The sequence below is a fragment of the Manacus vitellinus genome, unplaced genomic scaffold (assembly GCF_001715985.3).
Source record: "Manacus vitellinus isolate BGI_N305 unplaced genomic scaffold, ASM171598v3 scaffold_134_pilon, whole genome shotgun sequence".
Classification (NCBI taxonomy): Eukaryota; Metazoa; Chordata; class Aves; order Passeriformes; family Pipridae; genus Manacus; species Manacus vitellinus.
The window spans coordinates 61,720-73,619 of record NW_021938973.1 but is presented as its reverse complement, the minus strand read 5'-3'; the positions used below and the strand labels follow the sequence as shown (position 1 = coordinate 73,619).

The following is an 11,900-nucleotide window of genomic DNA, read 5'->3' as shown; positions in this document are numbered from 1 at the left end:
GAGCGCTCAGGAACCGCCGGGGTCGGTGGGTGCTGAGCAGGGTCGTGCTCAGCGCTGCAGAAAAGCTGGGGTGGGAAGGGACCTTACACCCCATCCAGTCCCACCCCCTGCCATGAGCAGGGACACCTTCCAGTAGTCCAGGTTGCTACAAACTAGTCTTGGAGGCTTCCGGGGATGAGGCAGCCACAGTTTGTCTGGGCAACCTGTGCCGGGGCCTCCCCACCATCACAGGGGAGAATTCCTTCCTGACATCTAGTGTAAATCTCTCCTCTTGTACTTTGAAAACGTCCCCCCTTGTCCCATCAGCATCACCTCGTCACACTTGGAAGGACACAAAGTACCTGTCTGCACCTCAGTGGTGGCACCTTCGTCCTCCTGAGTCCATGATCTCCAAAAGCTCTGCTTTGGGAGTTGGGGGATGCTGCCTTCGGGTCATGGGCCAGGGCCTGTCACTGTCCCCTGCCCGGCCAGAGCAGCCTGGCGTGGGCACGGTTTGGGTGCCAGGGCTGGGGTTTGTGCCCCGGAGGGGGAAGGTTGGTGTTGGCAGGAGGCTCAGCACAGCAGCCTTGTCTCTGCTGCCGTGGGAAGGTTTGGCTGTTGTCATGGGAGTTCAGGGAAGCTTTGCTCTGCGGGAACACAGAGAGAACATTCCCATCCCAAAGCATCGATGTGGTGTGTGCTGAACCTCTTGGAAAGTTTGGGGTAGTCAGGTTTCTCTGTCAAGGCCCTGCAGCAGAATGCACAGAACCCTCCTCCCCCTGGATTTTGGGTTGTTTTCTTGTTGGTATACTGTGGGATTAAGGAGAGGAAGGTGAGATCCCAGGAGCCCACTGGCCCTGGACTCTCCTGCCCTACTGGCCCTGCCACCTGTCCTGGAAATCTTTGTCCCTGGGACACATTCCTTGGTCCTCTCCCCCCTCTCTCTCTGAGCTCACAGACTCCAAACAAAACTCAGCCTGTCTCCTCTTGGGATGTGCTGATTCCTCTGGACATGGTGTCCCTTCTCACAGCTCCATCCCGGCTCCTCTCTTCCATCACTCCTTCCCCCCTTCCCAAGCCATTGAACTGTTCCCACCTGCAGGTCCTTCATGCCCTGATCCTGCCCTGGCTCCCGTCCCCTGCTGGGCTGGCAGCTCCTGTCCTGAGCCCTTGGCACCAGCCTGGAATTCCTGTTGGATTTTGTGGAATTCCTTTAAGATTTCCCTTCACAGCCCTCGCAAGGATCTCACCTCCACACCCCTCCTGTTTATCCAGGTCCCTCCTTAACCATCTTATCCCACTAAGACAAACCTTGGCAGTGGCTGTGGTGCTGCTGTGCCCTGACCCTTGATTATTTGGTTCCTTCCTGCTTCCATGGTTTTTTTCCCTGCTCTTCCCTTCATGGTCCTCTGCCCCAGGAACTCCAGAGCCTCTCCATGTTCTCATCATTGTCCCAGCCAGATGAGTTCAGTGATGGTGTCACAGCAAGTGCAGGTGAACCTGGAGGGCCATGGCTCCTGGGACACAGAATTTGGTCCTTCCAGGAAAAACAGGAGTGCTGGTATTTCACACGTTGCTCTTGGCTTGGGCGTCCCCCTTCGGAGCCAAGGCTTGTCCTGCGAGCGAGCCGGAGCTTCCCAGCGGGAATGTTCCTGCAAGGGGTTGCTGCCATAGGGAAGTTCCTGACGGGAATGTTCCTGCAGGGGGTTGCTGCCATAGGGAAGTTCCTGACGGGAATCAGAGCGTTTGTGCCGAGGAGGGTCTGGTGGGAGCGTGTAGGTGTGAGTTGAACGGGACCCACCCACAGGCTGTGAAACCCAAAGGCCCAGCCTGGAGGAGGTGGCTGGGCTGGGCTCAGCTCTGCAGATCCCTGTTTGTTGTCCGGGTTTCCTTGCTGGTTTAATCCCAGAGGAGTCTTGGAGTAATGAAGGACCTGTTGGATACAGCCTGTTGTGTCTTGGACCTATCAGTGCTCAGTTTTCTCTGTGGATCTTTTCCACAGGCTCCCTCTGGGCCCAGCATGGATTTCTCCTCCTGGGTGCTCTGGGTGTACCTTGGTTTATAACTCTTGGCTCCGACTCAGCTCTGCCCTGGCAGGGGCTGCCTTTGGTGCTGGGCCATGGGGCGAGTGGGGCTCCGTGAGCTCCACTCCAGGTTCCTCCCTGCTGTGTAAATGTTGGATCATTTGAATCAAAGGTTTGTAGTTCTTTGAAACCTGTTTCATGTTATTAAGCTCTGGAATCCTCGCTCTCTGCTGGTGGAACATCTCTGGGATGGAGGGAGCATCCGGTGACACCAGAGCACTGGTTTGACTAAATCCCAGAAACCCCATTCCAATGGGCTGATTTGCCGGGAGATTATCCAGGCTGGTGTTTTGGGGGAAGCTGGCTCCAGACTGTTTTGGGAAGCCAGGCAGCCCAGCTCCGGTTGGATTCCCAGCCCTCGGGGCAGAGCGGAGCATTCCTCGCTCCAGCAAACCCACCTCGACCTGCCGTGTCAGCACGTCCGGGGCACAGGTTGTGAGGAACAGCTTCTGAGGACGAGTCCTTGGGCTGCTGTGTTTGTGCTGGAAAAGCTCCTCCTGGGATGTGGGAGCAGGGGATGGGGGGGAGCAGCTGGTGGGGGCAGTGGTTGGTGACTCCTGGCTCAGCTCTCACACCCTTCCCGTGTGGGCAGGGACTTCCCTAGGACTGCCTGTCCCAGGTTCAGGGCTGGATGGTGCTTCCTGCTCCCCCCTGGGTTTGTGGGGACGCTCAGCAGGGCCAGGAGCATCGGTGCCCCTGGCAGGAGCTTGGGGAGGCTTAAGGACATCGACCCGTGGGGATTTGAGGATCCACCCGAGCTAAGCCTTTGCTGAGTCCTCAGCTCTTCTTCCCTGCAGAGGAGGATCTCCTGTGGGGATCTTCCTTTTGAACAAACCACGTGTAAATTCTCCCTGGTGTCGGGAGGGCAACGCAGAGCCCACATGGTTGGAATGTTCCTGGTGGGAGCCCTGCTTGGATGGGCTTGGGGGCCACGATGCTGCTCGAGTGGGCTCGGTGGGCACTGCCCACCTTCCTGCAGCAGAAAGGACAGTGATATTTAACTGTCAGCCTTCAATCAAAGTGCATGAGCTGACTGCTGGCTGGAAAATCCTTGTGGAGTGGCTTTTCCTAAGGCAAGACTGGGGTTTGTGGGAGCCCTGGGTTCCTTCTTGGTTGGTTCTGGGTGCCAGAGGCCGATTTGCTGCTGTGGCTGGTTTGGAATTTTTCAGGTTGTGAGTGAGGGATGAGCTCACACCCAGGGCTCTGGACCAGGGAGGTTGCTAAGCTTCCTGACAGGAATCCTGGCAACCAAGAGAGCCATGAGGTTTTGGGGAAGATCTGGAAATTATTTGTAAATGGAAGGTTTCCTCTCTAACCTCCTGTTTTGCCTGTTGGACCTTGGGAACGCTGAAACACTCCCAAAAGCAGCACTGAGATGTGGGGATCAAAGCAGAGCTGATGGGATACTTCTGGCTGATGCTGAATCTGAGTTTTCTTTTGTCCTCAGCTGCCTTTCCTCATCGGCTGAACCTTTTTTACTTGGCCAATGATGTCATACAGAACTGCAAGAGGAAAAATGCCATTGTCTTCCGGGACACCTTCGCGGAGGTGCTTCCCGAGGCCGCCTCGTTAGTGAAGTGAGTGACGAACTGCCGGGGTGTGGGAAGGCTGAATGGCTCAGAAAGTGGGGATCTTTCTTCTGACATCTGAGACTCTCTAGAAACGTCAGCAGAACTTCAGGGATTTTGTTTGAACAGCTCTTGTGTTTGCGCTTCTCTCCCGCAGTGGGCTGGGAGTGAGCTGGGCTTTGGTCTGCACAGGGGGCTGGTGTGGGTCAAATTGTCACGTGAAGGGGTGTGAGGGAAGCCTTGCACCAAGCAGAGAGAGCCCACTGTGCTCTTGCCTTCCAGGGATCCATCCGTTTCCAAATCCATCGAAAGAATCTTCAAAATCTGGGAGGACAGAAACGTGTACCCCGAGGAAACCATTCTGGCACTGAAAGAAGCTCTGAGTAAGTCACTTACCCTTTGTATTTCTCACCTTCCAAACCCACACGTGAGCTCGCTGAGGTTGTGGAAACAGTCTGGGGTCACTGAGGAGGATGAGGGGCGTTTGTGCCTGGCACAGGCTGGAACGTAGCCAGGTGTGGTACGTGAGCAGTGCTGGGTTCTCCTGGTTCACCTCGTCTGTACCTGTCTAAAGGCAGCTGTGAGTCCTTCCACATGGGCTGGAACTGCTCCAGCTGGGAGCAAACAGGGCGTGAGGCTGGAGTGCTCCTGCACGTCCTGACCAGGGTGCCCTGGCTCTGCCTCTGAGTCCTGTTCAGCAATAGGTTGTTTTAACTTGAGTATTTGTGGGGCAGCAAGAGGCAGAAGCAAAGCTGGAGGGTGAAGAGTCCTCGAGCCCTTAGAAAAGAGCCAGTTAAACCCAGGAATTAACCAGTACTCAAGTACTTGAAGGAAATTAGTCCAGGTTTTGTCTTTACATCATTGAGAGCTAAAGGTGCTCAGGAGACCCTCAGGTGAGGTCTGAGGTCACAGCAGGAGGAAGGTGGGGTCTCTGGCCAGGTTGTGGCGTGAGGAAAGGCTCCAGCTGGGCGTTGCATGCTGAGAAGTGAAGTTTGTGCATATGGTCTGAAATCTCCAATTTCTGTAACTTGAAAACAAAGGTATTTGAGGTTCCAGGTAAATCAGGTATTGTGGCTGTTCTGCCAACGTGCACTCCTTACCTGTTGAATGTTGATTCCATTACAGCCTCCCCTAAAGAGTTTGATTTTCAGATTGCTTGTGTTTTTCCTTTTTACTGTGATTTTTGAACTGTCTGTAGCGCAAGGGCAAACAGAAACTTGATTTAAAAATGGCAGACCACCCCCAGGTTGCTGCATTCCTGAGTAAACTGAGGTTCTCTTGGGCATCCAGCAGCTCCTCTAAGGAAGTTGGTCGAGGTATTTTAAAACAAATTTCTGTTCACTCTTCCACCGTGCAACCATACGGCACCAAAAACCAGATTCTGACAGGGATCCCGTAATGCCAGACTGCCAAAAATGAAATGTTTTTCCAGGTACCACTTTCAAAACTCAGAAGCAGCTGAAAGAGTCTCTGAACAAACCGAATAAGCCGTGGAAGAAATCACAAAGTAAGGAACCACTGTGAACTCTGTGCACTAATATAGAAATTGGCTGCTTGAGGAGCAGAAGGAAGGCTGAGGGCAGAGCACCTGGGCTAAGGAAGGCCCTGAGATGTGCACACCGAGGAGGTGTTGGCACAAAACCACTTTGTAAAGGAAAGAAGTGAGACAAAAACAAGATAGGAGAGCAGAGGTTGCAGACAGGAGAGGAAGGAGCTGGTGGAACCTCCTGGAAAGTGGTGTTAGACTGGTCAGAGCTGGAGAGAAGACAGAGAGAAGCAGAAGGTGGACATTCCCCTCGTGCTCAGGAACACACCTGTCCCAGCAGGCTGGGCTGGGAGCCAGGAACTCGGAGCTGGGAGTGCAGGGACAGGACGTGGGAGTCCAACTGCCCAGGAGAGAATTTCTAATAAACTGACCTTAGTGATCTCACCGTGCACCAGAGCCCTGAGCGGTCCCCACGGCGAGGTGGTGGCACATCAGGTGTGACGTGTGGGACATCAGCAAGGTCACCAGAGTTTGGAAGTGTTTATTACTGAACACCACAAGCTGCATTCCCAGACTGAACTGGGCTGTGTCCAGCGTGGATGGAGGGTTTAGCACTTTGCTTCTCATCAGCTGTTTCTCCTGTTTGCTCCAGAATCTGATGGATTTGGTGTCTCTTGCCAGCGGGACTCGTCCCCCCGCTCTGTAACCGGGTGTCAGCACAGAGAGGTGACAGCTGTTAAGGCTTTGAGCATGGTCAGACCTGGGAAGTACCCAAGGGAGACCCTGCCCACAGGAAACCAGGGCTCCGTGTCAGCTCCAGGTGTGGCACTGAGGGAATAACATTCCCTTCCTTGTAGAGAGCTGTAAATCCTCGGATAAGGCCGTTAGATGGACCCTTGCAGAGACTTGTCTTCCCGAGGCAAACCTGTGCCCGGGAAGTGTTGAGAGCATGTTAAAAACCAAAACCCAAGAGCAGCAGTTGTCACTCGTTGGCCTCGGTCCCGACCCGGCTGCGCGTGTCCGTGTCCCCGCGAGCTACCGGGGGAACCCGGAGCGAGGAGGGACCCCTGCATGGAGGGGAGGATGTGGTGGGTGACTGCCACCTGCACGTCTGTCCTGAGTTACCTCAGAGTATCTCTCACTAGACTGACTGCCTTTTGGGACTGACTTTCCATCAGGATGTGGATCCTTCATTTCTTCACGTTTTTCCTTTGTCCCCGCAGCGTCCACCAACCCGAAAGCTGCTCTGAAGTCCAAGATTGTCGCCGAATTCCGAGTAAGTCTGCGAGTGGAAGTGACCTATGGGCACTAACCCCCACCCTGGGGGTTTGTAGGGTGACCCCAAGCCCGAGAGCTGCCTGTGCCTGAGGGGCTGAGTGACACCCACAGGGAGGGCTGGTCATACTCAGGTCGTCCTCGTGAAGGGGAGTTTGAGGTGGCTGAGGAGTTGGTGGCAAGAAATTCAGCAAAATTTGATCCCCTGACAGAGCAGGGCCTGTTGATGAAATGCACAGACCCCTGTGGAGTGAAAAAAGGGAATAAATAAAACAGGCCTGTCCCTGCTCTTAACCATAACAGCCAGGAGACTTGGGAAACTGCAACCCCTGCCTGAACTCAGCTTTGCTGATCTGTGAGATTTGCAGTCAAAAACCCAGAGATCCACATGGTTCCTGCGTTAGCTCTCACTTGGAAGTGGCCTGGAGCCAGAGCGGAGGCAGGGCTGTGCTGTTCAGGGCTTCTCTTGCCTGGAATGTGATGAGGATGCTTTTCCTGTTTGATTTTTTTTTTTTCCCAGCCCCAGTCCCTCATTGATGAGCTGCTGTTGTACAAGCGCTCGGAAGACCAGATAGAGCTGAAGGAGAAGCAGCTTTCCACCATGAGGGTGGATGTTTGCAGCACTGAGACACTCAAGTGCTTGAAAGGTAAAGCCCCGAGGGAGTCGTGGGAGCTCCTCACTTCTCTTTAGCCCTAGGCCAGAAATCAGAGCATGGCTGGAAAAATGCCAGAATTTCGGAGCGGGGTTAAGAACCACCAATCTTGAGCCAAAAGTATTAGTTCGAGTTTTTGTGGAAACCTGCAGATCCCGAGCTCAGACAGAGCTAATGACTAGCTGAAAAACCAACATGCAGTGCTAGAGAAGGCCTCCTCCTTGGTCCCAGTGGATCACTGGGGTGGTCTGGGAGGGTGTGGATCTGCTGTCCCAGCTGCTGCCCTTGAGGTCACGCTCTGGTTTGGCAGCTGGCAGCTCATTCCCGTGGTGTCCGTCTCCCTGCAGATAAAACGGGAGGGAAGAAGTTCTCCAAGGAGTTTGAGGAAGCGAGTTCGAAGCTGGAGGAGTTTGTGAACGGCCTGGACAAGCAGGTGAAGAACGGCCCCTCGCTCACCGAGGCGCTGGAGAACGCCGGGATCTTCTACGAGGCGCAGTACAAGGAAGTCAAGGTGGTAGCGAATGTAAGTGAGCCTTTCCTTGACCCTCTGCAGGTGGAACGGCGTCTTCCTGTGTTCACTGAGCCCCTCAGAGGCTGGAAAATGCCTCATCTCTCTGTTCACAAATTAAAAAGTTCATGGGACTGTTGTACAGGTGGTTTCCAAAGAGAGCAGAGTTGAGGTGTCAGGCAAGGCAAGGAGATGCTCCAAAAATCCAGTGGTTGGATGCTTGATTTGTGTGTGTTGCTGGAATTTTGGAGCCCCCCTTGGATTCATAAGCAGGGCAAAATTACAGTTAGTGTGACAAATCCTGAACTCTGGAAGCTTGCAATACACATGGGGACTAGATGAGCAAAGAAATGAAGAATTCAGTAGAGAGTTGGAAAAATAACCAAAATCCCCCCCAGACCCTCCTGGAACCCCCCCCTAGACAGGCAGAACGTGTTTGTTAGAAACTTGGGGGTTTATGAAAGTTCTTCCAAGTCACTGGAAAAAGGTTTTATCTTCTTTTTTTGGGGTTGTTTCTCTGTCACATGGACAAGCCGAGTTCTCACCGCTGCAGGGTCCAGGGAATTGGAAGTGGTTTTCTCGAGGTGTGTGCTGCTTCCTTAGGGAAGTGATTGAGGCAGGAATGATCCCCAGTCTGATGTCCTTCCTTCCTTAGGCCTATAAAACATTTGCTAATCGAGTGAGCAATCTGAAGAAAAAGCTGGACCAGCTGAAAGCAACACTTCCCGATCCCGAGGAGTCTCCTGTCCCTTCTCCCAGCATGGACGCCCCGTCTCCGACGGGCTCCGAGTCCCCTTTCCAGGGGATGGGAGAGGAGAACAGCACCCGGTCCCCGGCAGCTGGAGGCCGCAAGATGGTCACTCCAGAGCCTGCGACAGATAATCGGGACGTGGAGGACATGGAGCTCTCTGACGTGGAGGACGATACGTCCAAAATCATTGGTACGTCCTGCGGGAGCAGCAGGGATTGTCGTGTGGGAATTCCGGGACAAACCAGCCCTTCCCAACCTCATTTGGGATGTGGAGGAGGCACAGACCCTGTGCTGGGCTGTGGGATGGGGCTGTTGGGTTTGACACAAGCAGGGAAGTCCCAGTCCCGCCGGGATTGTTCCCATCTCCCAAACCACCCATCCAAGGTGTTTTGACATCAGTGGGAATCGGAGCTGATGTGCCCCAAGTCATTCCAGCAGTGACAGTTCTGCTCTTGTTCCCCCTCTCTGTGCTGCAGTGGAGGAGAGGAAGGACAAACAGGCTGCTCCAGCCCCAGCACCTGCCAAGACTGAGAGTGTCCCCAAAGCAGTCCCAGTGGCCACCGCGGCCGCCACGGCCTCGGGGACGGTGACAACGCCGGCCCCGACCCCTCCGGCTCCGAAGGCGGCGAGCGCGGTGCCCGTCCCGCCGGCACCGGCGCTGGCCCTGCCCAACCTGGCCAACGTGGACCTGGCCAAGATCAGCTCCATCCTGAGCAGTTTGACGTCGGTGATGAAGAGCACAGGTGAGTCCTGAGCCAGGCCTTGGGCACCGGCGCTGGCACACCGGGGTGATTGTTCAGAGCTTTAATTGTCTCAAAATAAACACGAGTGAGTTCCTGCTGTCTGAGCTCTGGCTCGGTCTCTGGCACACGCTGTCAGCTTCCTGAGCTCAGTGGTGTGTGTGGAAAACCTGAGCCAGAAGCGCTTGGGTTAGCGGGGCAGCTCAGGTGAGTGGTGTGTGCTCCCGTCCCAGGTGTGAGCCCTGCCTCCAGACCCTCTCCGGGGACCCCGACCAGCCCCACAGCTCTCACCAGTGGCCTGAAGACTCCTGTCCTGGGGACTCCGTCTGCTCCTTCGAATCCGTTAGCAAACATTCTCTCCAAAGTGGAGATAACTCCGGAAAGCATTTTGTCGGCTCTCTCCAAAACCCAGACCCAGACGGCGCCGGCACTGCAAGGTACTGGCGTGGGTGTTGGGCAAGGGCTGGTGGGTTCAAAGGTGCCGGGCTGAAATGTGCTGCTCTGCCTGTCCTGAAGTGAAAACAGAGGGAGAAAAACTTCCTTGGAGTGTTTTACACCTGTGGCACGTGCAGATGGTCTTTCTCAGGTAGCACATGTGTCATGGACCAGTGAGTTCTGTCACTTCTCTGTGCTTCCTCCTGCTTGTGCCGTGACCGAACTGCACGTACCCAGAACACTCCATGTGAGGCCCCTGAACGGGACAGGAGACCAAGAGGTCTCTGTGTTTTCCGTGTGCACAAAGCTCCCAGAGGTTCTGCTCCTGATCTGGCACCTTGCATGGGTCACCTGGCCAGCTGGGCAGGTTTCACACACCTGGCTGCAGACCAGGACAGGTTCTTGCCCAACTGACCCGATGGAGTAATTTATATTTGTAGATCAATCTGAGCCTCTGGCAGGAGGTTGCACCTTGCTGGGTGCTAATGTCAACACAGCACAATCCAGTCCTTTTCCTGGCTGGAGCGTGGGGGAAGTGTTAGGGAACGCCATCCACAGTGGAAACAGGGGAGCCTTTCCCTTGGAAGCGGCTCGGGGAGATTTGCCTCTCCAGAGTTCCTGATGCAGTTCTGTCTTCCAGGTTTGTCATCCCTGCTGCAGAGTGTGGCTGGAAACACCGTCCAGTCGGGCGAACCCGCCTCCCAGAGCACTTCGGCATCACCAGCCAACACAACTGTGCCCAGCATGAAGGGGAGGAATGTTCCTTCCAATCCACAGTCCTTTATATCCAAAAGCTTTGGTTATTCTCCAAACTCATCCACCGCAGAGGTTTCCTCCACTTCAGTCAATAAGGCTCCCATTGGACACACCCCAGCACTGTCAAGCTCCAGTTTTAAACCACCAACCAATTCCCTGGGATTTTCCAGTTCCCACCCTACCAGTCCTTCTTCCCTTTTGCCAACAGAACCCCCACTGGGTCAGTCCTCCGAAATTTCAAAAGCCAAGCTGGAATCAGAACCCCCTTCTCCCAGCCTGGAGATGAAGATACACAATTTCCTGAAGGGAAACCCTGGCTTCAGTGGCCTGAACTTGAATATTCCCATCCTCAGCAGCTTGGGGTCCAGCATGGCAGCGGAGAGTCACACCTCTGACTTCCAGCGTGGTCCCACCAGCACTTCCATGGACAATGTGGACGGGACGCCGGTGCGGGACGAGCGGAGTGGGACACCCACCCAGGACGAGATGATGGATAAGCCGACATCGAGCAACGTGGACACGATCTCCCTGCTGTCAAAAATCATGAGCCCTGGTTCTTCTACTCCCAGCAGCACGAGGTCACCTCTGCAGGGCCGGGATGATGGATATTCCCAAGAACTTCCCAGTTCCGTGCACGGCTACCGGCCCTTCGGCCTCGGCAGGGAGTCTCCGGCCGGGCTGTACAAGCCGCCTGCGGACAGCAGGGAGATTCCCTCCTCTTTGATGGACTCCTCCCAGGAGAAGTTTTACCCAGACACGTCTTTCCAAGAAGACGAGGATTACCGTGACTTCGACTACTCCGGGCCGCCGCCCTCGGCCATGCTGAACCTGGAGAAGAAGCCCGTCAAGTCTATCCTAAAATCGAGCAAACTCCCGGAGTCAGCGGAGTACCAGCCGGTGCTGTCCAGCTACGGCCAGAGGTCGCAGGAGTTCGGCGTGAAGCCGTCCTTCCCCCCCTCCATGAGGTCTATCCTGGATCAGAGCGAGGGCTGCGACCCGCTGGCCTCGTCCCCGGGGATGTTCGGGAGCTACGGCCGCCGGGGGAAGGACTCGGCCTCGGACGGGTCCCCGTCGCCCAGCAAGAACGACGTGTTCTTCACGCCGGACTCCAACCACAACACCCTGCCCAAGCCCGGGCTCCCGCAGAAGCAATACCCGGACTCGCCCCACGCGCTTCCCCACCGCTCGCTCTTCTCCTCCCAGAACACCCTCCCCAGCCCTGCCGGCCGAGCGCCCGCAGCGGGCGGGGACAAACCCATGGGCTCTTCCATCTCCACCACCTCCACCATCGAGTTCAAGAACATGCTCAAAAACGCCTCCCGGAAGCCCTCCGAGGAGAAGCACTTTGGGCAGATTCCCAAAAGCAGCTCCGGCGAGGGCGGGAGCTTGTCCGGGGCCGCCAAGGACCCGCAGCCTCCCGAGGAGCACTATCGCATCGAGACCCGCGTGTCCTCCTCCTGCCTGGACCTGCCCGACAGCACCGAGGAGAAGGGGGCCCCCATCGAGACGCTGGGCTACCACAATGCCTCGAGCCGGGGCATGTCGGGGGAGCCCATCCAGACCGTGGAGTCCATCCGGGTGCTGGGCAAGGGCAGCCGGGGCCACGGGCGCGAGGGGAGCCGGGCGGGCTGGTTCGAGCTGAGCAGCGGCGGGAGCGCCTTCGAC

At 55.7% G+C, this 11,900-nt stretch overlaps 1 protein-coding gene across 1 annotated transcript; it reads left to right on the top strand.

Annotated features, from left to right (window-relative positions):
• Positions 1–3,459: 3,459 nt before the first annotated feature.
• RPRD2 (regulation of nuclear pre-mRNA domain containing 2) lies at positions 3,460–11,900 on the top strand (the record flags this gene model as incomplete). The annotated part of the gene is made up of 10 exons (XM_029957990.1): positions 3,460–3,640; positions 3,914–4,014; positions 5,064–5,138; positions 6,341–6,393; positions 6,913–7,039; positions 7,393–7,568; positions 8,209–8,494; positions 8,781–9,047; positions 9,278–9,481; positions 10,120–11,900. Coding segments are annotated over exons 1-10 (3,249 nt in total), but the record flags the coding sequence as incomplete, so codon positions are not given.